The following is a 27,264-nucleotide window of genomic DNA, read 5'->3' as shown; positions in this document are numbered from 1 at the left end:
ATGTGTACAATATTTAGTTAACTGTTGTTGTCATTGTTATGAGTGAATTTCCAATTGAATGCTGCATTTTAATAACATAAACTTACAATATTAGTGACAATTTTAGGAAAAAATGGTGGCCATTTTGAAACTACTGGCAACCCCCCTTACGTATGAAAAAAAAAATGTTGCACATACTTTTTTGATTTATCAATGTCTATTCTACATCATATCCAATTTTTTTTAAATATAGCAAAAAAAAATGCAACCTCTGATATTGCTACATTTCTGACTGGACTACTGGGCCCCATCAGAGATCTGCTTGAGACCCCCCCCCCCCAGCCAATGGGCCCAGGTACCAAAGCTGCCGTCCTCGGTGGGCCTGACTGTATGTAAAGTTACAAACTATATAATATTATAAGATATGGTCTCTGATTGTCCCAGTTTCTGTATTTTATTGTGTCAAAATAGTTCACTCACAGTTAACATGTATGACCCAAAAACATCAAGCAGGTCAGGGGTGGCTCCAGGATTTTCCCGACAGCCAATGTCCCCAGCGAGATCAAAGTGGGCATGTTGGGGGCGTAACTCAAAATCTCTTGAAAGTGGTCCAGGGGGGCAAAGCCCTGAAAAATATGACAATTTAGGGATTTCAAAAGCTTAAACGATTTTAGAGTCTACAAATATGTAAAAAAATACATATCATTTTTTTTTCTCCCCGACATATTAGCTTTTCTCCCCCACTGGCTCCACCCCTGATATCAAGAAAGTATCAAAAAGTGTAGCCCCAGACTTCTTGGTTTTAATAATTATTTCTATCTACAGTGTACACAAATCAAATTACTGTATAATGTTTTTGATTTTCTTTTATTGTAAATCAAATCAAGAACAATAATAATAATATTAAGGTGCAATTTTTGCTAAATTCTATTTTTATATTGTGATATTAATTTAAGGTTGGGTGTACAAATTGGAGGACCATGACATGAAATCTCTTCATCCTTCTTGCTTGTTTTGGTGGAGTCTAGGGCCAGTCCCTCTGATGCCTGGTGCAACTGGGCAATTTGTTGGCAATTGAAGCCATCTTAGAACTTATTTATATGACCAAACATAAAGTTTACTTAATTCATTTTTTTCTTGTTTTGTTCTGACAAGCTGGGCCAATACGGGGCTTCTATCCTGTCTGGCTTAAGTTTCATCCCCCTTTCTTTCCCCCCCCCTCCCTCACTGACTCACGACTGCCTAGTAGTAGTAGTAATCATTGCATCAAACCTACAATGTATCCACTTATTTTCTTGTAGAGAATGAATTCATGGAGGAAGGTGCCACCTGGGTTCACGGCATTGAGGATAATCCAGTACACAGTTTGATCAAACATAATCAAGTATTTAATAAATACCACTACCTTATCAAATACAAATTCTGTAAACTAAATGGAGATGAAGTGCCTACTGAGCATATTAAAAAATATAAAAGGTAATATTTATTAAGCAAGCCAGTTGGAAAACAAATACCAATGATTATGAACATTATTATTATTATTATTATTATTGTTATTGTTATTGTTATTGTTATTGTTATTATTATTATTGTTATTGTTATTATTATTATTATCGTTATTGTTGTTGCTGTTATTATTATTATATTATTATTATTATTCTATGCTTTGGTAATTCTCCCTTTGTTAACTACCATCTCATGTGAGGAAATAAGATTATGAATATGATGATTAATACAGATCAAATAATATAAAAAATAAGATGTTATGTATAGCATTAAATACATAAACTTTATTTCTTAATTGTTTCATAATTTATAACAAAAGTATCTTTTCAGAGATCCCATTTTTAGTTCAAATGCTTTAGATGAGGGTGTATCATATAAATCTCGGTTATTTGCAGTGCATCAATAACTACTGCTGTTCAAATATGCATGTGTGAATGATCATTGGCTTTACTTGGATTTGATTTCCCATTGAAGACCCATACCAGTGGCCCAGTTGGTTAAGGCATCCGCATAGTCAGCAGAAGCTCCCATTATTTAAATCCAGATTGATTGAACATACTTTGATAGCTACACTTCATCATCTACTTAGAAGTATAAGATTGAGAAGTCGCCTTCCTTTAATCCCTCTCTTTCACTGTTGAAATTGATGTTTGAATTCCTGCATGACGGTTTAGAGTTTATCTTTTCATTCAACTATTAATTTGATATGTTTGTATTGTCTTTCTATCCTGATTTGTAATTTTTTATATGCCAAAATGAATAAAACTAAGAAAAAGTAAAATCTACTATCAATATATGTCCTTTTCACTAAAGAAAAAAAAGAATTAATAATGCATAATATTAATATAATAATTACTATTTAATAAGAGTTAATTGAATGATTATTTTATAGAATATATCGTAAGATAAAAGCTGATGCTGAAAATATATATCAGGACGGAAGTACTCTGCAAAATGGAGAGAAGTCAGTTGGAGAATTTCTTCAGAAAGAGTTTCAACGTAAACTAAAAGATTTGAAGTTGACTAGAGAATGTGAAAATACAGCGAGCAGTGTTTTTTATAGCAATTCACTAATTGAATGTTGCATCTGCGGTTGCAATAGTTTATACGATTTAGTTCTGAATGATTTTGGTGAATATGAAGAGCTTGGTGGCGGTGATTTGCGAGTCCGAGGCGGCTACTCGCAGGTAATTAAGGAGTTGCTCAAGAAACTTCCCGAGAACTGTGTAGTGTACAACTCAACTGTGACAGAGGTACACTGGAAAAATGACCACATACCAGATGGTTAGTATGGACAAATTAACATTTTGTAGTGGTTCAGTTCATTAAATGCCGTATATACTCACGTATAAGACAAGGCTTAAAATAGCAAATTTATGATCAAAAATAAGGGGTTGTCTTATATGCGCGACATACGCATTTTAGATTTTTAAAATCATGTTCGTCTTACATGCGGATTGTTTATCACACGCGAATTTATTGCTGCAGTGAAGCTACTAAATGTTTGTATGAATGAACGCAATTTTAAATACGGGAAAAAAAATTTTGACGAACATTTATGAATTCATAAAATAGTGTTATTTTGAAGATTAGCCCTGCGTTTGGTTCAGTTCTTAGCCAGCTAGATGCAGTATTAAGACCATAAAAAGCAGTAAAGTAGGAATACCGACCATGAAACAGGGGGCAGGTCATCTTATAAACCCGACATCAAAATATCATCCAATTGCGCTTTTATACGCGAGTATATAAGGTACATATTTTGGGATGAAGTAGGTAATGTGTATTATAAATCTTATAGGTACAACACAAATGTGAGTGTGTGTCAAACTGACAGACATTTGTAGTAAAGACAAGCCAAACCACTCACTGCTCTCAAATCCTGTTTTGGAGATAATGGCCAAAACACGCTGGAATGTCAACATTTTTGAAATCTATTTTATTGCACTAAACTAGCCTTTATATATCTATACACCATGCTATGCTGTTATTTTCCCCATTTTCAATGTTAAAACTACTATTTTTAACGATTTGGTGATGGTTTCTGCCTAAGAAATGCCTGAATCAAAACTTTGAAGGTTGACTTCGCAAACATTGTTTTTTTAAACAACTGTATGTTTAAACTAACTTTATAACGAAATTTAGGATTTAAATGATTCTTTTACCATTTTAGAGCTCTCATTTTACTGTTTGACCCTGAATTAGTAACTAAAAATCAATTTTTGCGACGGGTGACTGGTTTGGCTTGTCTTTGCCACATTTGATTTTACAGTATTAGTATAGATTTTTCTTTGTAAGTTTTCAGTCTGAAATACTTAACTAAATTTAAAAATAAGAATGAAAGTATAAACAATGAAAGTAGGTATTATTTTTAAATCCAGTTACAAAGAAGAATCTGTACTAATAAAATACAATGTCTGTCAGTCTTACACCTCAAAATACACTGATATTTGTGTTGTACATATAACAATGAAATCAATTACAACATCAAACAGTATAGATAACAGAAAGTGTTTAAATATATTCTCCCTCAGTGTAACAGAATAAATGTCATATTTACTGATCTTGCATATAAATATTACATATACTGTATCTACATATTTAATTAATACTCTATCTATATTTTAAGCATAAATAATTATATTTTATATTGCAAAAAAAAAATGATTATATGTACAAAGACAAATACACAAATGTATTCAATTAGAGATGTAATAGTGCACTCCTCAGGTGTGTTGACATGTAATATATTAAAAAAAATATATACATGTAGATTTCCATACCAGATGACACCTCGCCTCTGGTCAATCAATCAATCAAAATTAACATTTATTTCCTTCAAAACGTAAATTACAATATTCATTGAAATGTAACAAATAAATAACATAAGTATTGAACCTGAACTCGCATGCCTGGACGTGGAGGAGGCCGATGGCCTCAGTAACGGCTAGTATGTACTAAATTGATGCGATAAATACTAAATTTTGTTCATAGAATCTTCCAAGCCTGTGAGAATCGTATGTGAAAATGGCGAACAGTTTTTTGCTGATCATGTAATTGCAACCCAGTCTCTCGGCCACTTAAAAGAGTATGGAAGGGCGCTGTTTAAGCCACCTTTACCTCAAGTGAAGTTGGATATTATTGATCGCATGGGATACAACTATATAACAAAGGTTCACCTAAGGTACCAAACTCCATTTTGGCAAGATAAATTTTCTAGAGTTATTCCGTTGTGGGACATATCACCTAAAGATGTGGTAACCAAGCCCTCTGAATTCACAAAGGTATATTATTTATTTAATTATTTTTATTATTTATTAATTTGTGATGAAATCTTCAAATATCTCATTAATTATTAATTAATAAATAAAAATTTTGTTTTTGTATAGCGCCCGGCTACACTTGCATCGCAGGGCGATGACAAACACCTATGTTTTTGCTGATAGTGACTGCTTCAAAAGAGGTGTTTTTAGCTGGCATATAAAAAGCAGCTAGGGAGCATTGGATTAGAGCCCTGTCCAGACTATCAAATTTTATTTGACAAAAGCATGTGACATGCCTAAATATGGTCGTGATGACATCACATCATGACCATATATAGGTACATCATGACCATATATAGGCGCATCATGACCGTATATGCGCATATAACACCTTTTTGTTGATGAAAACTTGATAGTGTGAACTGAGCCTTAAGTTTTAACGTGAACAATTTGTGTAGTGTGCCCATGTATGGGAATGCTGATGCCATATTATACCCAAATATGGACATAATATGTATTTGTCACATGAAATTTGATAGTATAAACAGACCTTTAGACAATTCTGCTCTGTATACTTTTTCATATTTGTAATTAATGTACAAAAAAATTATCTTTATATTTTTTTTTATCAGGAAACATGGTTCAGACATATATATGACTTCGCTGTCCATCCTTTCTTGTCAAACACGCTAGAAGTATGGTTATCTGGAGAATCAGCTTTGCATGTAGAAAGATTGGAAAATGAAATTATAAGCGACGCTTGTACAGGTACAGAAAATGGATGACTTAAGCAAATTATTGTTGAAATGGATAAATGCATGTTGTAACTAATAAGAACGTTGAAGTTGTTTTTTTCTGTTAATTACAGATCTACTGAGAAAATTCTTGAAAGATCCTTCAGTTCCAAAACCTGACGAGATCTTGAAAACCTCATGGAATACCAATCCGTATTTCTTGGGGGCGTACTCCTACGTGGCTGTCGGTAGCAGCGGTGAGGACTGCGACGGACTAGCAGAGCCGCTATGTGTTGAGAACAGCAACAGTGTGGACGTTCCAAGGGTTAGTGTATATGTATTAGTTTTTAGAAAATTTAAACAGGATTAGGCAAGACTTTTTTTTATACCTTGTATAGCGAACCCGCACGCCAATAATGATAACTTAAATAAAAATAAAATTTAACTTTCGGCCAATAGCATACCTGCCGCCAAAAAAAATGAAAATTTTGGAAAAAAAATAAAAGGTTTTTTTAAATTTTATTATGCCTGCTGCTGCCTTGAAATCTCCAAAGTAAAATATGTTCATTTCTTCCTAATTATGTAAATTTAAAGCATTTAACCATCCCATCTGTTTATTATTTTCTCCTCTGTCTTGATGTTTTTGACAAAACTGTTTGCTAAATAAGAGAACAAAATGTTAATTATATTTTTTTCCGCCCTCCTCTGACGATCTTTAAAAAAATAAGTTTGCAAAATAATTTATAAAAAAAATTTCACCTTAAGTATTTGAAATATATAAAAATATATTATATGTGCTGAGATAATGGAATTGAACAAAAATTAAATAGGTATTTAACATGCTTTTGCTTATTTTGTATAAAAATTTATTTGTTTGTTTTCAAGGAGTTATTTGCTTTTTAATTGAAAATTAATTAGTAATTTTTCATTAAGCCATGTCCAGATTATCAAAAACTGTTGTTTGCCCATATATAGTCATGATATGCCTATATATGGTCATGGCGTGATGTCATCATGACCATATTTAGGCATATCACACATATTTGTCACATGAAATTTATCTGATAACTTATTGTTTTCATTTTAAAAATGAGCAATTCAATATTCAATTCAATATATCAATATAAATACATCTTTTAAGGCTTTTTTTTAGATTTTAACACAAATGTCTTTAATGTTCTGATGAGTAAAAGTAGGAACCATATTGTATATTACCCAAATATGGTAATGAATGTATATTAAGCAGGTAGCAGATTGTTTAGCTTAACGTGTTTATGTGAAAAACAATCTCAGGTTGAAGTAGTGACAATTATGTTCCTTAATTAGTTTATTATCGTCGACTAAAGCCCTGACAAAAAAACTGATGTATCCGGGGCCGGGTGCAGGATTTGGCGGTAGGGGGTGTGTGAAAATCAACACTCATAAATCTTACTGGTCTATGTTCATATCAAAAAATATAAAATACAAGAATTAATTTTCTTAATACAATTTAGGGGTAGGTGCGATTGCACCATCTGCACCCTCTGCATTCGTCCCAGTGTATGCCCATATATTGTCATGATGTGCCTATATATGGTCATGATGTGATGTCATCATGACTATATTTAGAAATTTCACAAAGATAGTTTAAATATTACTCATTCAAGTATTCTTTTCAATTAAATTAATTTTGCAGGTTTTATTTGCGGGTGAAGCCACCCATAGGACATTTTACTCTACAACCCATGGTGCGTTGCTGTCAGGAGAGCGAGAAGCTGGACGCTTGATCAGCTTTTACCAGTGCAAATTTAAGTAAATTTATCTGGTAGGCCAGGCTGAACCCCTTATCAGGCTTTACCAATGTAGCCGAGATGGTTTTTGTCCTACATTCTGATAAGCCTGGGTATAGGCTTGAAAGGGGACCATTCATAGTACAGTAAATTTCATAACATAATAATTGAACTTTGATAAGCAATTGTATAAGTAATAATTATGAGTTACCATGTGCTACCTACCTAGGTTATCCTGGTTTTATATTCACTGGTTTGCTGTATTTTAAGTTTTAATACTGTTTTTTTTTTTTTTTATTGGTAATTCTTTAACTTTGTGCAATCATTTTCAGTATTGTTGTTCTGAAGCACCAAATATATTTCCATTTGACAATATATAATAAACCACATTTATTTTTATTTAGAATATAATGATTAAGGATAGGCCTACAAAAACAAGCGAGAGAATATATTATTTATACCTGTAGGCAGGGCTGGAAAAAGTGCGCGAACGGCGGTCGGAGACATTGACCATTAACCCGGAGGCATTTTAGAAAAAAACTAATTTGTTGTTGTTGTTACACATTGCAATTTAATGCATACCGATAATTAAATTGGATATTTATGCTTGCTCCAAACCACTAAATGTACTACTGTTTAGCTATAATAGTGTAAAGATAACATTTAGCGCTGGTGGCATTTGATCAAGATAATTTTCATGGTCGGATGCTCAAAAATATTTTTTCCAGCCTGACCTATAGAACCTAAATTGGCAGAAAACATTCTTAAAGGTTTTATTCTTATTGGTAATTCTTCACTTAATGACTTTGTGCAATCGTTTTCAATATTGTTGTTCTGGAGCATCAAATATATTTCATTTCATTGGACAATATATAATAAACCACATTTGTGAGGTCTCACCACGAAATGAGACTTATCGTTGGTGAAATCATATTGAGATATTCACCAAAATAGGTCAAAGGCAACATTTTTACAAAATTTTGATTTTAATGTTTTTGAATAACTTGATACTTATATTTTATGATTGTGTACATTTTAAGTGATGTGTATAAGAGACAGAGTTGAATGTGTTGCAAATATCAGCAGGGTGCCCAATGGTAATAAAAACCAGAGCGAATTAAAAACAAATATATAGAATATTAGCACAGCTGTGCAAAGATCGTAAGCGGCGGATACCCTACGCTGCACTTTTTACACAATCTTTTGTTACTTTTTCGCCAGTGACGTCATGGTAAAATCGTATATAATCGCCTATAACTTCATAAAAAACAGCCAACAAACGATTTTAAGGTTGATTCTATTATTATTATTGGCATATCAAAAATCCTCTATAGAACAAAACATCATTTTGCTAGTTCTCTTTTAAGCAAAAACAAAAATCCATTCAGTAAAAGTATTGTTTATTTATTTGGGTACTGCTTACTACAGCACAAAGTCAATCCATACACTGTGTTTAAAATAAACCCTGGTAGAAATCTACCCTGATGCCTAGACAAAATGGAAATCTTTTGACCAGTTTCTAAGCTATATTGAAATACTTTGAAGAGTAGTTTTATGCCCAAAGTATACATTTTTTTTTTTGGTCCCAGTTCATTGTCAACAAGGGCTTGGCCTGCCCGACTGGTTGTAGTACTAGTGGCCAGCATGTGAATTGAACCCCATAACTTTCAGTTGAGTGCCCAAAGTGCAATCATGGCAACAACTGCTGTTATTCAAAAATATAAATTCCATCAAATATATTGCTTTAAACAAAAGAAACCAATTTCTACATAATTTACTTAACTAAAATATTGCTTTCTTATTCTACAATCTAAAATTAATAATTTGAAGTATACCATACTGTAACAACTCCCTGCTATAATGTAGAAAACTATAATTGATGATATGTCCAAATAAAAAGGATATTATACTGTATAAATTATACATTAAAATACAAATGAATTAACTTTCATCTTGATAGAAACAAGAAATAAAAAAAAAATAAATAAAATACAGTTCATGAAACAAAATACATTAATATAAAAATACACTCATTCACAAAAATCAATAATAAATCATGTGATTAATTGTTGGTACTACAAAAAAATAGTTTGAGTATTAAAATCTTCAAATAAATCGTTACTATATATTTGTCAATGGCATAAACAAAAACAGTGGCAAAGACAAGCCACACCAGTCACTGATCACAAATCGTGTTTCAGAGATAATGGCTAAAATATGCTCTGAAATGTCAAAATTTGTTAAATTTATCTTATTGTACTAAACTAACTATATATCTATACATCATGACATGTTGTTATTTTCCCCATTTTCGATGTTAAAACAACAATTGTCAACAATTTGGTGAAGGTTTCTGCCTAAGGCTGATTTCTCAAATATTGTTTTTCAAATAGCTGTATGTTTTAACACTTGTAACTTCATAAGGAATTGTCAGTTTTAAGTGATTGTTTTTACCATTGTATAGCTTTCATTTCATTTTTTAACCCTGTAATAATATCTAACAATCAATTTTTGCGACGAGTGACTGGTTTGGCTTGTGTTTGCCACATATGGCAAAATACTCATTCCGCATGTGTTGCAAGAATCTACATATTAGATTGCATGTTCAGTTGCACGGTATATTAATAATTGTGTCAATTAATGGCAACAGTGCATTGAGAAGCTGCTCACAGACAACTATAGTTTGATTATGTATTCTGTTTTTGGTCAAATAAAGAAATGAAACATATATGTTTTTTTTTGCCACTGTATCGGTATCATTTTGTATCGTATAAGCCCAGTCCAGAATATCATACTTTATTTGACAAAAACATGTGACATGTCTAAATATGGTCATGATGACATCACATCATGACCATATTTATAATTTTCATAATTTTATTTCTCTCAGGAGTCAGGTAAGCAAAAAGGGAATATGTCAGCGTACAAGATGCCTACCAGAGAATATATATAGGCACATCATGACTATATATGGAAACATCATGACTATATATGGGCACATCATGACTATATGTGGACATACAACATTTTGTTTGTCAAATAAAATTTGATAGTGTGGACAGACCTTAATTAGACAAAAACAAGTTGGTGTCAATCAACCCAAAATCTAAAAAATTAGGGTCAGCATTTGTTTTTGTTTACCATTATTTTTTCCTAAACCTAAAATACTTGTATGGTTCAAGCTTTACTTTAAAAATTTGGTGCATGGGGACAAAACAATAGTTACCAAAAGTCACTGTTTTGGGCAACACATTTGAACAAATAAAAATTTGTTAATTATAAAAATGTGCAGAATAAGTACTGGTAGGTGTTGTTGACAAACTAGTTACTAGATTTTAGTAGACTCTAACTGATTGATTTGGTAATTGCCACATTAACATATTTCACAGATATCATCATAAAACAGTTATTATAAAACACGTTATACTATTAAGTACATACTGTAATTTAAATATTGTTATTAGTCTATTATTCAAGGTCAATAGCACACGAAACTGCTGGTTGTACACTAATTCTCAGCAGATAAATAGTCTTCTCTTTACACTTATTTAGCAGCTAAAACAAATAGCGTCATACTGTATCAATCTATGAATATGTATTTTGAAAAACAAAAAACTACTATTACAGACTATTAATTTTATATATTCCAGTTGTAGGCACTTGAGATTTTGTGATCGGCTCTCGAAAAATCAGCCGTTCGTTGCAATTTTTAATTTCTCATAAGCACCCAAAATGTTTGAAAATCAGAATTTTGAACATTTTCCTGTTTTTGCATTTTATAAAAGAAGATATACTGAAAAACAATTCTGCAAAGTATCAGTCACCAAATCTAACTGAAAAGTACATTAAAAAACTATTTTTAACATACAAATCTTAATAATAAAATATTAATTTTTGAATCTTTTCAAGCTGTTTTCTCAAAACATACATGGCTGATATCCAATGAATTAAATATTCATAACTTCACTAACACTGTCTTCAAGAAGAATTCATGTAGAATTTACTACAAACAGCTAGTTTTGCCAGAGCCGGTCAAACTTATAAAAATGGTTCAATTAGAGGCTAGTCTCAACATTTTTAATAATATTTAGGGTGGAGGGTGGAGGGGAGATAATTCAAATGAAATAAAAATTAGAATTAACATATATTTTGTTCACCAATTCACAAACGCAAGAAAAAACAACAATTCCTTATTCTTTTTATGGACACACAAATCGGTGGCAATCAATTTGAGGATTTTCATATTAAAAACTATGTATTAGAGAAAACTATTTGTTTCATCTGTCTCTTATTAAAAATTTATTTGATCACTTTAAATGTGTAATTTAAAGGTTTTTTTAAATGTTAGTATCACAACAGGGTCAAAATCACAGTAGCAGTGGTCCTAGAAAGACAACAGGAAAACATGTAGTCACAGAAGCATTGCAAACAGGAAACCAACTTGTTCCTTACTTGAATATTGTCTTAATCATGGAATGATGTTGCAATTATTTACACCAATGTCCCTTAATCGTTTTGATTACCTTTACTCACAAACTGGGTCATTAGTTGACCTATAGGACGCGATACCGGTAACCACTTGTACGTAAGATCTTGATCGTCAGAAACGGACCACTCATAGTTGTTTAATAAGTACGTACAGACTTCCTGTGCAAGAAAAATTCAAGGATTAGAGGACAATATTTAATGTAATTTATTAAAGATCTTTGATTTTAATTGCTATTATAACCACTAGATCCATGCCATTTGATTTGTGCATTTAATATTATGTGTCATTGGGTATTTACGCAATTTAATTGTAAATAATCCATTTATAATCCAAGTATTAAATAAATTCTTTGGATTCGATAACAGATAGGTATATGGTTATTTTATATGATCCAAATATCAAATAAATGTAAGATTCAAACGTCAAATCAATTCCATAAGTGTTCACCACTTTTACATTTACTTGATATATGGATCATATAAACGAACTATATACTAATCCATATTTATATTTGCGTCACTCTTCATGAAAATTTAGTTCCATTTGCGAACATGTTTCTTCCATTTTACACTGACAGGCACAACTTCCGGAAGAAAAAATCGTGACTGTGGAAAGGTGACTTTATTTAACTTCATGACAGCCTCTGCTGGCTGAAAAGCCTGTAGATGTATACATTATTTAACATAAAATATCAAATGACATGGATGTACTTCAGGTGTAAACCAACACTTGGCACCACTTTGTTTAATGGAACAGTCCATCTTTGAACTCATGAAAATATCCTTCACACTGCACTCATAAACATTCATTATTTGTATTTATAACACACCCTAAATAGATCCTTATCATTTGATTGGTGGATTTTGTATCATATGACATTGGCTTTTTACACCAATTCATCACTCATCATGAAAATTTAGTTCCATCCATGCATTTTTCCCCATTCGTTTTGACCAACTGCATGCCTCCACGTAATATACTGTTGTCATTGGTTGAAATAAAATGGACTGTTCTATTCACAAGTTTATTACCAAATTGTTGTAAATTGTTTGTGTTAAAACTTATACTGATTGGAAGAAAGGTACTGTAGGCTTATAATTATTTTTCGTAAATCAACAAATGACAAGGATTTTTTTTTTAGATACAATATAAAACGAATAATAAATATTTTGTATTCGTGCAATGGGAAGAATATTTTCATTAGTTGAAAGATTGACTGTTCCATTCAACTCATGAAAATATTTTTCCCACTGCACTCATAAACATTCATTATTTGTATTTATGATGATAGCATGAAATCCATGTCTCAAGTGTTAGAAATATTTTACCTTGAGTATGTTTTTGATAAGATGGATGCCAATACACTTTCGCTTTCCTCCACCAAAACAGCACAATAGCTTCTCCAACTCATCCCCACTATCAAAAAACAAATTGAATAATAAATGTACAAGTATGAATTTGAAAAATTTTGTCAGTAATATGTAAGGAAAAATCGGGATAGTAATCAGAGCATATCAAATTTCTTGAGTTCAAAGTACACTGTACAAAAAATTTTAATCTACAATTATGATTGGTAAAATAATAAAATCATTTTATTATTTTATTTAATTAATTTTTATTTTATTTTTATAGCACTTTTCTTTTTTTCTAAAATAAAGTGCTTCTGTCATTAGGACCACATGCTTGAATGTTGCTGCTGTAATCAGCACAGGAGCAGGCAACCTCACAATGTAGGTACCCATTTATCCTAATGGGTTGACAGAACAAATGTACAGAGAGCACCTTACTCAAGGACATAAGCAAAATGCACAGCGAGAGATTTGGGAAACCAAGTTGTTCCCGTTGCACCAAACCCCTTCTGAAAATAACATGATGATATTTAAAATGCTGATTACAAATACACTAATATTCTTACTTTTCATCCCATCTTTCTGGTTTGAACTCCTCTGGGTCTGTAAACACTTTTGGGTCCCTGTGTGCCGAGTTGGTCATATACACAACAGCTGTACCCTTATGAACCTTGACACCATCTAAGACACAGCTCTAGATGTGGTTGGGGTAGGAGAAGAAAGAAATCACTAAAATGTTAATTAGAATATATTTATAACAGAAATTTAAACAAGAACTAATAAATACAAAATTAGTTGATCACCACTAATGCTATTTGCCTGCTAATTTTGGCATGTTTCACATCATTTTTCCATCACGAATGGTCATGGCAAAGTAGACAGATCCAATTAATAATACAAGCAATGCATGTGTTTTCAGAAAAAAGTCATTGAGTCTAAAAACAGGGGGAAACAGTGGTATGAGTCTCAGAATCTAACAAATTGAACAAAAAGGGGATCTTCCTTGCCTTCTGAATTTACCATTGGTTTTTTTAACACAATGATAGTATTCTACTTACCTTTCTTGTCAAACGTCTTCCTCCAAAAAATGGTGGCCATAACCTTTGTACCTCAAGCAGTACGTGATCTAAATATTTGCAGTCTATAGAAGCTTGGTGGCGCTGTTTGGCCTGCAAAAAAATTATAGAATAGTGTGTGTGTTTTAAATTATCTAATAAATGCCTCTCTTGAATAAGGGCTACACCAAACATGATTTATTTCTGTAAGCGCCACGCTGTTTATTAGATATATCCAACTTAGAATCAACCTCACGGTGCTTAATCAACTGTGATATACCCAACATATACAAACACAACTATTGGCGCTAGCGATCCCGTAGCGATTGTCACAGAGTTCGACGCTGCCTCTGAAGAAACTGAGGAAAACTAAATGGCACTTTGTATCAAATGTATTCACTTTAAAGGTGTATGCTAATATATATCAACCCTTTGTGACTTCACGCATAATTTTCAAAAAATGCCCAACCTCAAGCAAATCCAGAAGAAATCTCAAGCAAGCCTTTGTGAGACCCTTGGCAGGTCTGAAATCAGTGCAGATGGTACCAAAATAAAATTAAATGTGTTAAAAAAGCTCATTAGCCAGACCAGTGGCAGATTCAAGGGGGAACCGGCCCAGGCCCACTAAATTTTTCAAAATTATAAAAAAAATTGAGAAAAAAGAAAATTATATTCATATTTAAGTCTGAGAGTGCAATTTTTGGCTATCTAGAGGTGCCATCATAATCATAAACTGTCTTGCCTCAGCCCAACCATGGTGGGGCTGAAGTGGCCTAGACCCTCCATATGTGAAAGTCAACTTCCTTTTGGACGCTTATTTCAAATTCCTGGACCCGCCACTGCAGATCTTATGACTCAGGACCATGAGATAAAAGGTAAATGATTTAAATATTTAACTTCCACTTAGGCCTCAGCTGGAATAACAAATGATTCTCACCTTATCATGACCGGATAAAGCCAAAGTAAAAGACGTTAAGATGGAAGCAAATGCTTTTGGAACTAAGGCTGAGATGAACAACAACAAATGATTCTCTACTTCTGATTGGTTCTGAAATCCTGCTTCAGATATATGATGAAGAAAATCTCCCTTGTTTGCTTTTTCTAAACGATCCCTGATTATTTCCAATAGTTCACCCTACAAAGAAATGTATTTTAAAAATACTAATAAAAATAATACAACAAAAAATATATCAGTTCTGCCCTACAGCTAGTTAAAAAAATTGATCTAATAGTGAAATCCTATGTAACTATAGGCCTATTTCAAATCCTGATGAACAAAATATTGTAGCTTTCCCCAAACACATTATTAAACATAATACTGGACAACTGCAGGGGTTCCAAGTCAACCACAAGTAGCGGGAGTCTCCTAAAAATCGGGATGGGTTTAAAGGTTAAAAGATAAAATGTATAATAACCTTAGCTTCCAAAGCTCTGTTATACCCTGATGACGAACCCCAGTATGGCAATTTCAAACTCAATGGCACAGAGATGATTCCTGAATTTGAGAAAAATTAAACACTTTATGTTAATCATGTATACATTAATAATGCAAATGTATATCTTGGCAATCTGTTTGTGGGTCTGTAGCATTCCTGTAGCCAGGATTCCTTAAGTGGAAGGGGATCATTGACACCTAGACGTTGAGGGGGCATTTAAAGGTAAACTCGTGGGTTCCAGGGAAAGACCCATTGTGGGGGTTAGTGGTAATCCCAATGGAGCAGAAGCATTCTAGGGGTATGTCGAACCGTAGAAAACTCCCAGGTATGGACTTGGGTTTTGCATGCAGTAATGAACTAGCAAGGCATTTAGAGCTTCTTATTTTAAAAATTAAACTTACACCATGAATACAAAGTAGATAATTAATTATCAATTGTTAGAGCTTGCTCGAGCCTCACTGACTCTGGAATGCCATTAAAATCAATCACTTCGACAAGTGGGTAATTCAACAACAGGCTAATTAACATGTAAAATATTCCCATCTGAGAAAACAGAATTCTAAATTCATAATATTTACAGTATATACACAGCTTTTGTCTACATCCATTAGTTGTGTTAATTCTGTGCAGTGTAGAAAATGTTGCAAACATAATAAATATAAATTGATATCTTCCAGTACACTATGTGTTAAAATATTACAATATATAACTACAGTACTTATGATGTATAATTAATTTATTTGCCAATTAACTCTTCAAGAATTAAGATATTCAATAAAACTAAAAAGATGTTCGCTAATGCATTTAAGGAGAGTGGTCATTAATAATTCATTGAGAATTAATTTTTTACGAAAATTGAATATTTATCAATATCTATCTATTTTTGATAAATCAAGCTTTAATTTATGTAAAAATTCATATTATCTTATAATAGTCTAGGGTATAGAAACAATTCAATTTTCGCTGACTCAGATTTTGTACTACAGTACTGTATATTATGAAATCTGGACCAACACAATTGGAAAGGGGAAACCCCAAATCTTCTCTCTCTCACACAGAGCTCACGCCATCCCTATCCCTGCAAAAGAATTCTGGATCCGTCATTGGAAATCCTTACTTAATTGGAAAATTTCTGCTTCTCCTTCAAATAAATAAAGAGATCATCGGATTTGAGATTTGCATTTAAACTGGCTACAAGACCATAATGAGTTGTTTACAACAAGTGACTCACTTATATAAGTAGATATACTTAGCATGGTAATCTAGCAACACCATTTATCTTTCCAAGGCTGACTAAATGAAATACAAATGATTTAAACACTTAGCCTGTAACATAGCATACAGTATTTAAATATATTTTACCAGTACTGGTATATAATCAAATATCTTTTTGCAGTAATTATTTATGCTTTTGTATAGCTAATAACATTCCATATACTCAGGAAGCCCTTCTTGACATAAGTTTTGTACCCCACTCTGCTCCATCCCAACTCACCTTCTCCCACCAACACCCATACTGACATTGTATATGCTCTGATTCTGACCATGGTTAATGGTTAAAGATAATATTTAGTACATATGTAGACAAAAAACATATTCGAAGTTGGAAAATGTGAAACACAATACAATACTATATAAACATATTGGAATGTGAACTTCAGGTAAGGGATTCTCAGGCACCATCTGTGTTTGCAGGAGTACTGCTCAACTGAGTTAGTGCTTATTAGTGAGGTTCAGTGCTTACCATGCCAATGTGTTGTGATTAGCTGACTAAGTTGATCATACACCTCCGCTGAGTGACTAGGAACTACATCCAAAAATATACTAAAGGATAGTTCTGTTGCAAAATGTTTAAATTGTTCATAAGCCGAGACCTCCGTGCTGTGAATTTAAAGTTAAGACATTACCTTTAAGTTTTATTGACATGCTTTAAGTAAACCATTTAAATTCATAGAAAAGCATAGCAATATACCTTTGATAAAAAAATAAATAAAAATCTCATCTCTCTTTTATATAATTTCACAATTAAAAAGGTAATTAATTAATCAATACAAATTAAATAATAATATGAAAAGATAAGTTTTATTACACTATTCAATAACTAATAAAGAGTTCAAATGGTGATTAATTGAGGCTATATGAACAATCATAAAGATACACCTTACAAAATTCTGAAATTCTCAAAAATACATATCAATGGCTAATTAGATAAACAGTTTCATAAAGGAGCTGACATTTAATATAAAATACTAGAATGTTAGGGGAAAAAAAAATGTCTTCAAATTAAAGGTTTCTACAATCCAATGCTAAGAAATTACAAATGACGTTATTGATAATAATGAATCGATATATTATATACAGCATGCATGAAAAAATGGAAAAGAGTTTGTCATTTGGTGCTGAAGATCATGAAGTGTTCGGATGAATTTTAAGATGGGATTTGGAAAATGAGACTGTATCCTTCGTTGTCAAGGCTACAGTAGATCATATCAGCTTAAGTGTATAGTGTAGATAATTAGGTACAAATTAAATATTACCCTGCATCTAAGTTACTGAAATGCTTGCTGATGAGGTTCTTTAGTTTTGTGTTGAACAGGTGCATGCTAGCAGGCTCAAACAGAGAATGAAGAACTTGGCCTAATCTGGCCGCTTCCTCTCCCTCAGCAAACACAGCATTGTCGCCATAGAGACCATGCATAAACACTTTGTAGCCCATTTCAAAATTATGACTACAGTCTGTAAGTAATAAGAGAATATTGATTAGTCCGTCAGGAATCATAATTTTAATTCAAACTCAATATGATTGAATGCAATATGATGATTCATAATTTAATGTAAATCAATAACATACCTCTGTAAATTACAAACTCATAATTAGTTTAAAATGGTTGCATAATTGTATGATGAATAGAACACATGTGAGTTTTTTATCTGCCAATATCAAATTATATTTAGTTCTGACATATGCAATTTTCACAGCTGCTACATTGAACTGAATATAGAGATCCATATTCACAATACAAATAATCACAAATTTCTTTTCACATTGAATAGATGAAGTCCATTAAAATATTTATCAATAGTAGATCACTAAATTTACTTTAAAGAATTAAAAAGTAACTGTATATTAAAAGAGGATATGTGGGCATTATATTAGGACTGGTTATTCAGGTCAAATGGACTTTAGGAGAGTTCAAAGTTCCATAATTAGCTAGTGTGTGCAGGTCAATTACTATAGGACCCAGGCCCTATTGAGTAACATTCACGCCATGCATAGTGTACAGTTGATAGGGTACTGTTTGTGGGCCACATAACTTTAGTGGAGTATAAACATCCATACTGCTCCAAAATAGATGCATAGTTTCGTTTATTATTTTATTTAAGCTTTCTTTAACTAGGGGGTATCCATTCAGGGACTAGCACTGCTTTTCAAGGAAGCTCTGGTTTAGGTTGGCTAGAGTTTTCATGTCGCATAAATTTTAGAAGAGTAACATCCTCATCCAAGGATTTCAATAGGTTTTTAACAGCCATTATTGTTATCATCAATTATTCTGAAAGAATGTTATTGTAATAATTTTCCATTGTATTATTATTTCCTGATAGCAGCCATGATATTTGCAAAGTAATTTGACCAGATAATGACAATCAATAACACTGCAGCAATCACAATATTGAATTTAAATTATTTACAATGAAAACAGACATTTTTTAGTGAATTATTGTAATTATACTACAATACTGAATAATAATAATAATAATAATATCTTTGTTATGATCATTAGTTTAATACAAAATTATACGCATAATGCAACAACTAAAATGGCCTCAGTTACAAATATATGATATTAATATTAAAATAGTAGGCATATTAAACAGTATTTACTATCAATATTTTTTAAAGGGCCATATAAAAAACATATATCTTTTCTAGATATTTTGCTTGAGCCAAGTATGATGTTTGGATGTGGTAGACTTTTTAGACATTTTTTCCTGTAAAAAAGTGAAATAGCCTGAAAAATAATAAAAATGAGAGACAATTAAAAAATAAATAAAAAATCATGCATACAATTGTAAGCACAGGTAGCAGAAATAAGCGATAGGGCAAAGGCCTTAAACCTTTTACATTTAGCCCTACAGAACTTCGAAAATAATTTAGCAGAGTACTAGCCTAGTATTCATACCTCCAACTAAATCCTGCACCCCTTGAATTGTTCCTATAAAGACTGTTGGTTTGTTGAGAATTCTTGATTGAAAAATGCGTGTGTCATATTCTTCCATCCGTTTGTTGACGAACATAACTGGATCACGGTAAAATTCTACAGATTTATCACCGACGATCATATATCCCACATATCCCTTGGGTTCGGCCATAATGAAAATTGTTGTGATTTGAAGATTGAAATTTAGCCCCTCTCAGGAAAATTTGGCTTTTTCTCTAGCAGCAATAAGTGTCACATTAAACTCATGTTGAAGCAGATGTTTTTCGCACCAAATTAAATATTGATTATTAGCATCAGCCTATTTAAACGAACACTGTGTACAGCAAAATCCTGAATTTGCTTCCTGCCAAATTGTTACTATGCAGTTTTCCACATTGATATATCTTCGTAGAAATCGTACAATCTTATATATTATGGGTTTGACGAGGCATGAGTGAGTGGATCTCAACTGTATCTAGTTGATTCTTCTTCTCAGATGAAAAATATTAAGCAGCATTATGTCTAAACCCAACGATGCAGAGCTGAGAAAAAAAAAATGAAATATTTTTATTCATTTTTTGTTGTTAGATATATTAAAATTATTAAATTATATTTATATACAATGATGTAATATAATTATCAGCTTCTTGTCTAAAGTCTAAAAACACAATACATTATATCCCTCATAGTCATACACAATAAAATTGGTCTGTATAAAAAACACCTCAAGTACCTTACTCAGTCAGTCGTAACCTATAGTAACAGGTAAATTATATGAATGCCATCCATTTCTGCTGCAAACCAGTTTGGCTGCGATGTATTTAACATCCAGGAAATCAGGCAATAATAAATGTGTTTTGTTTTTCTTATTAAAATATAAACTGACTTTACAAATAATATAGACTTATGATACCAGTTACAAGTTACCATTGAGAATGTTAAGTTTAGAATTCTGCTTGTTTATAATAGTATGTTTTATGCCTTGCCTGGGCTTCTTCTGGCGAAAAACATGTTTTTTGTATTTCCCACAGTCTTTTATTATTTATTAATTACATGTCTATACAAATATTTATTATCATATTTATCAGTATTATGATATTTATTAGTCATTCAATTATACAAATTAATTGAAAACATACTATAATGTGTTTCATCGCGGCCGATACGACCCTACACCAATATTCCGGTGATCTAGGCTACCGGTAATCCTCGTATTGTTTTCGTGTTTTAGGCCTAGGCGGCCCTCGTCAAAGGAATCAAAGTAGGCCTAGTACTAGTAGTGAGTAGGCCTAGGCCAGGCCCTTTATTCTGTAAAATTTCAAAAAAATAACCTGGATAATTAATTCAGATCTATGATCCGATAACACTTACCACTTGAAAACGTCTCTGTCATCTCACTGCAAACAGTTGATTAATTCACATGTTACGAAAAATGAGGATATTGTTATTTCCGTTCTTGCACGGTACTTAGTTCTTACTGCTGATGAGTTGAGTTGTTCGTGACGTAATACGTAAACAACACGGAATTGCATCTGATTGGCTAGTCAGCCTGCTCTTTCATGGTTGATTAGTTCCGAATTCCGCGCGAAATATACACACACGTTTTGATATTATTGAGAAGTCACGAATGAGAAATACTATTTATTTCTTTAAAAGTTTATCAAGTATTTGTTCGTCAAACATGATAGGGCAGAAGAAGATATCAGCTTTCTTTTCTCCTTCCATTCGTGGATCTAAAAGACCATTATCAAGCTTAGAAAATGAAAACAATCAGGTTTGTTATGATTCATGTCAATGACCCACTTGTTTGCTGAGCAGCTGGAAAGGGAAAATGGCCTTCCCTTACCCAGGGCCAGTCTTTATATTCCTAGTAGTATTACTACTTAAAATAGTGTATTAGGGCTAGGCCAGTAGAGGCCTAGCTAGGACAATACAGTAATTGCAAAATGTATATAAGCCAAACTATATATGCTGTATATATATGCAATGTAACTGTATGTGTATATAACAAATAGGTAAATGCTTTTTGAAAGTAGTGTTCCCAGAATTTAGAAAAAATGATTTGGTTCTTCCTCGATGGGGTTTGGTTTGGGGTTCCCCAACAATGGGAGTCGCTACTTCCCACTTTTGGTCCCCTGCTGGAACATTACTGGAGGTTGGTTCCCTGCTGCAACTATCACTGGAGGAAATATATATGCCTATGTTTTTACTAATCAATGTTGTTTACATCCATAGAACAGCCCTCCAAAGGTTCCATCATCAGAGACATCAACCTTGACAGCAGAACAAATAAGTGCCATAGAGAAGAAAAAGAAGGAAGCCATCGCCAAACGTCAAAAGAGAATGTCAGGTGACTCGGAGTTCATGGGAGAAACCTGGGAGAAGGCGCTCGCATCAGAATTCACCAAGCCATACTTCCTCAATGTAAATAGCGTACTCTATGTTAATGTGGTTGAATATAAATAAGTTCCTGTGGAAATTAAGTATTAGATAGTCACCCTAGCCCACTCATAATTAAGTGATATGGGGATGAAGGAATTTTTTTATTCAAGGCAATTTGATGATCATCCATTCAACAAAGGAAATTGACTTTTCTGTGGTATTATATGTCTAGACAAGTAGTAGGGGCAGATCCAGAAATGTTTTAAGGGGGTGGGGCCGACCAAGAGACAAAATAAGCCCTACCCTAGGGGGTCCGGGGAAATTTTGTTTTGTAGATGCCTGGAAAAAAAACCTGAGGCATTTTGTGCAAATAATAATTTCTTTCTATCTTTCTTCTTTTCTTTTTTTTTTCCTTTCCTAAAGGGGCAGGGGTGGCCTGGTTTCCCTCCTAAATCCACACCTGCAAGTAATTTAGAATAAAAATATAAATTGAATAAATAATTTACTGAGTCTATTCTAAAAGTGCTTTCTAGTCAAATATATATTTTTTTTGTATTTCAGTTGAAAAAGTTTGTTGAACAAGAAAGAAAAAGCCAAAAAATCTTCCCACCAGCAGATCAAGTGTATTCCTGGACTCAAATGTGCGATATAAGAGAAGTAAGATAAACGCATTATTATAATGATTAGCTATTACATATTAATATCATTTGCATGCTAGAGCTATAATTGCCACTTTTTTAAAGAATAATACTGATACTGTAAATTTGTCATTATTATGAATATTTTTATTATTATTAATATTGAAATAATTCATTGGCTTCTTAATGTAATTGGATGATAATTCGTTTACGTTAAACCAAATAATAATTAGAAATAAACTTACTCAGGAAGTTTCAAGACTAAGCTAGTCTCCTTTTCAACTGATGTTGGTGTTGGGTTGATCGGACTAACTATGACGTCACAGTTTGTGACGTATATCCTCTATCTGTCAATTTTGATGATTGACGATCTACAGGGCTGCGGGTCGGGATGCCAAGGATGTCATTGTATATGTTGGGGAGATCAACTACCCCTTGGTCACGGTTCATTGTCCTAGGTCTTTTTCTTATTTGTATCACTTCTTTGATTCTTCTTTTAATTACGTTGGGTTCCCATTGGACGATTTTGACCATTGACAGCATGGTCAGTTATTGCTGATTTGTGGACTATTTTAGAATGAGAAAATCTGCCAGGTCGAGTCTTCACTCCTGAATTATATTTGTCAACGTCCGTTTTATGTTCTTTTATCCTCGTTTTTAAAGGTCGACCTGTTTCACCAATATAATGAGCTGGAGCAATCGGTACATTTCAATTCAATCAATGCATTTATAAAACCATACATTGTTTTGACAGCCCATTTGCTATTCCACTCTGGTGATTATTATAATTATATTATTTACAATGCAGGTAAAAGTTGTGATCCTTGGGCAGGACCCATACCACAATGATGGCCAAGCCCATGGTAAGGTTATAAATTATGACTTATAATAATATCAAAAATAGAGAAATTAATTTATGGTTTATAGAAGATTTGTTCGTACACAACCTCAAATTTTTGCTTATTTTTCTCAAAATAATTACTAAATATTTAAATTTCGATTTAAATATGTATGATTCAGCCTATAGCCTTAATCATAATTCAGACTTGAGGGTGACAGATCCAAGGGTGGCGAAAGAGGCATTTTCTCCCCCCCCCCCAAATGAATCGCTATAAAAGTGTGAATTTGTTTAGATGATGCCCTTGGAACCCACAATAGGGAAGGGAACACCCTCCCATCATCCTCATTTGGACTGTACGGTGGGTCTTTCATTCGTAGCTAATATTCAAATAAAACAATTACTTAAATTTCTTTTTTTTTTGGGCTGTAATGACCCCTTATTATATTGTAAGAGTGGGGTTTTGTTTGTTTTTTTTTGTTATTGTAGCGTTCCTGTTGACAGTCAATTTATATATTTAATTTAAATAATATTATTACTATATTAATTCTTCTTTTCAGGTTTATGTTTTAGTGTTCCTCATGGAATTGCTCCTCCACCAAGGTAACCTTAATAATAGTATGATATAATATGGTGTCTGTTTTTTGTACATGGATCATACACAGACATGTGCTAATCCCATACGGATAGGCATTCACATAAGTGCAATTTAGCTGGGGACTCATCCTAAATGGTCCCCTAGGAGGGGAGGTGTGTGCCATTTATTCTTGACATAGCAAAGTGGACAATACATCATTTAAACCCGTAATTTCAAGGTTGAAAGCATGATCCACAGTTAGCCGCACCATTTTGCTATCATTTTTGTTTAACAATAGTTTTGTATTTTCTATTATAAACAGTATTTACCGAAAATATAAGGTAATTACAAATATGTTTGAATTTTTCTATTGCTGACAAATCTATCTTTATTTTATAGTGTTTTCTTACTGGTTGGTTTAATGTGGGCCGTTCTACACCAAATAGTTTATCATTACAAAATCTATTTCAACCCAATCACATTGCTTGTGAATGTTTTTTCCTCCGTCCCATTTCTGTTTTCAAACATTACTATTATTGACATATCTACCTTTATTTTATAGGTTTGTTTTTTATTGGTTGGTTTGACATGAATTACAAAAAAATGAAATTACAGAAAAATCATCAGTTTTCAACAGTAAATGTGCTGGGATTGACTATGGTATCTTTATTTTATAGCCTAATTAACATGTACAAAGAGCTGCAAAACGATATAGAAGGATTTGAACGGCCGGCGCATGGCAACTTGACTGGATGGGCAAAACAAGGTATGGAAAACCAAACATTGAGTCATTATTGTAAAATATTCAACATTCACTGTTCCCTGTGGATTATCCCTAGTCTTGCATGAATTTTCCAGTGGCAGATCCAGAGATTCCCCGAGAGGTGTGAGGTCCCTTATAGAGGCCGCGCCAACCAAGGTTCAACTTTGTTTAGAGAACATTTTTTAATAGGCCTTAGCACCTCTAGACACCTGGAAATGGCACTCTCAGACTAATCATTTTGTTCAAAGCCGTGTTTTCCAAAAAAAGATTGGTGCCCCTGACTTGCCCGAAACTGTTCCGGAGCCAGAAAAGAAATAACTCAATCCTTTTTGTAAAATAACAGTACAGTACAGTACTTCAAAATATGCTTACGAACATAATTGAAATGAAGACAATGGATTAAGCTGATAAAATTTGCATAGTGCTCACATTGTATACTTAAATATGTTATTAGCTTTCATTGGGAAATTAGAACAAAATGTTCCAGTCCTACTTTCTGCTGGTGTAATCAATTTAAAGCACAGGTGGGCAAAGTGCGGGATGACTAATTTTTTTTTTGCGCCTCACAAAAATGAATTAAAAACCCTGGGTGCGGACTGCCAACCTTCTTCGGCTAGAAAACACCTTGTTTTTTACAGCCAGACATATATTATCTGTAAAATGTAATATTAAAACTGAGCGGTATAATAGCAGTGTATAAAGTTTTTTTGGCAGCACACTGGAAACATCAAAGTTTGGGTGTGGCCCTGTGTGTTAAAACAAAAATTCACTTTGGCCCTCTGACCCATTTTTATGTCATCCCTGATTTAAAGGATATTAGTAGTAAATTATTGGTAAATCAAGGAAAATTAGTTTGATCCGTGTCCAATTGGAAATTGATTATATATTCAATATTTTCTACATTTACCACGGAAAGTTATATGTTGAGGAATGAATTAAAAATAGTTTGATTTGTATCATTTTTTTTTCCAGGTGTGCTTTTACTTAATGCCGTTCTCACTGTCCGTGCCCACACGCCCAATTCCCATAAGGATAAAGGGTGGGAGACGTTTACAGATGCGGTTATTAGTTGGATCAACAACAACTTAGACGACGTGGTGTTCATGCTCTGGGGCGCCTATGCCCAGAAGAAGGGCAAGGTGATAAATAAGGTATGCAAATCATTTTAAGATGCTACAATCACCAGTTACATGACTTTGTAATTCTCCATATAGTGTCGTCATTAGGTTTAGTGTAGTGGAGCTGTTACACCATTTGCCTAGCTTTGGAAACTAGGCAAAAGGTGGAATTACTGCAAAGCAGTTATACACTAAATGCATTAAAACATATGGCACTTCGGAATTCCGGGCTGATCTCACCAGCTGGTCTGATAGGATACATCCACCATACAGTCATACCTCTTTTATGGGCTTAACAGACCTTAAAGGATGATGATGTGATGATGATGCTGCTCAATATCCTAATCAGCTTGGTTGTGCATCACTGCATTTAACATGGGACTAAAGGTTGGTTTGTATGCATCCTTTCACACAGACAAAATGTTTTGGGTCGGAACTACCAATTTCCTAGGTCAGACCTAACAATGTTGGTCTATGTGAAAGGGGCTTTAAGAAAGCACTCAATGATAAGATCATTTTACTACTAAGCATCCCCTGTGCTTCATTCAGAATACCTAATATGAAAATTGATCTTAAATTTTATTCCAACAGAAACGACACAAGGTGTTGACAAGTGTGCATCCATCACCTTTATCTGCTCATCGAGGGTTCTTCGGGTGTAAACACTTCTCCCAGGCTAACAAACACCTTGAGAAAGTAAACCGGACCCCTATTGACTGGAAGCAATTGTAAGATTATGTATAGCACCACCTACTGTTTACAAACAACAGTTAATCACTATGCAAAACAAAACCACCTCAACGCTACTGTATATGTCAGTTTATCAGATTTTGTCTTTTGATTTGAGAAAAAACAAACCCACCAAAATATTCAAAACAAATGCTGTCTGTCTGGTTGTTTATAGCTAAGTATATTTTAGTCATGTAAAAAGTGTAAAAAAAGAACTTTTGAAAATGCAGTTTGGAATAAAAAATATCTAAATTACTTGTTTCTGTGTTAGTAGTGAATTAATATTTGTTGAAATACATCATCATGATATTTATACCATTGGCAACGCCAGTGGGGCCCCAGTCAGACAAAACAATTAATTTTTTTTTCTGTGTTAGCAGATCATTATGAAGTTTATACCAGTCGCAATATTAGTGATTGACAATCCCTGATATTGTGTTTTA

The 27,264-nt window shown here is 33.0% G+C and overlaps 3 protein-coding genes across 3 annotated transcripts in view; 2 read left to right on the top strand and 1 right to left on the bottom strand.

Annotated features, from left to right (window-relative positions):
• Nucleotides 1-8,159, top strand: part of LOC117118844 (spermine oxidase-like) — a 10,799-nt gene extending 2,640 nt beyond the window's left edge. Inside the window, exons 2-7 of the mRNA XM_033263563.1 lie at nt 1,281-1,455; nt 2,378-2,769; nt 4,477-4,766; nt 5,378-5,513; nt 5,614-5,804; nt 7,155-8,159. Coding sequence (XP_033119454.1) covers nt 1,281-1,455; nt 2,378-2,769; nt 4,477-4,766; nt 5,378-5,513; nt 5,614-5,804; nt 7,155-7,274 — 1,304 coding nt within the window. The 3' untranslated portion in view covers nt 7,275-8,159. The remainder of the gene's footprint in view (nt 1-1,280; nt 1,456-2,377; nt 2,770-4,476; nt 4,767-5,377; nt 5,514-5,613; nt 5,805-7,154) is intronic.
• A 472-nt stretch (nt 8,160-8,631) lies between these two features.
• LOC117118847 (putative cytochrome P450 120) lies at nt 8,632-21,254 on the bottom strand. Its single transcript, XM_033263571.1, has 10 exons — nt 21,148-21,254; nt 19,759-20,318; nt 18,115-18,313; nt 17,322-17,458; nt 15,557-15,636; nt 15,079-15,276; nt 14,145-14,255; nt 13,653-13,780; nt 13,066-13,153; nt 8,632-11,895 (listed from the first exon to the last, which is right to left on the bottom strand). The coding sequence occupies exons 2-10, from the start codon at nt 19,946-19,948 to the stop codon at nt 11,755-11,757; spliced, it is 1,272 nt and encodes a 423-aa protein (XP_033119462.1). The 5' UTR covers nt 19,949-20,318; nt 21,148-21,254; the 3' UTR covers nt 8,632-11,754.
• A 111-nt stretch (nt 21,255-21,365) lies between these two features.
• On the top strand, nt 21,366-27,076 carry LOC117118813 (uracil-DNA glycosylase-like). The gene is made up of 8 exons (XM_033263522.1): nt 21,366-21,550; nt 22,012-22,200; nt 22,720-22,815; nt 23,605-23,659; nt 24,195-24,237; nt 24,889-24,977; nt 25,947-26,125; nt 26,684-27,076. The coding sequence occupies exons 1-8, from the start codon at nt 21,404-21,406 to the stop codon at nt 26,822-26,824; spliced, it is 939 nt and encodes a 312-aa protein (XP_033119413.1). The 5' UTR covers nt 21,366-21,403; the 3' UTR covers nt 26,825-27,076.
• Nucleotides 27,077-27,264: the final 188 nt, after the last annotated feature.

This window comes from Anneissia japonica, unplaced genomic scaffold (assembly GCF_011630105.1).
Source record: "Anneissia japonica isolate Jap-2015-1 unplaced genomic scaffold, ASM1163010v1 scaffold737_len1565949_cov176, whole genome shotgun sequence".
Lineage (NCBI taxonomy): Eukaryota > Metazoa > Echinodermata > Crinoidea > Comatulida > Comatulidae > Anneissia > Anneissia japonica.
Note: the sequence above shows the minus strand (reverse complement) of the source record. Positions and strands in the feature narration are given on the sequence as shown.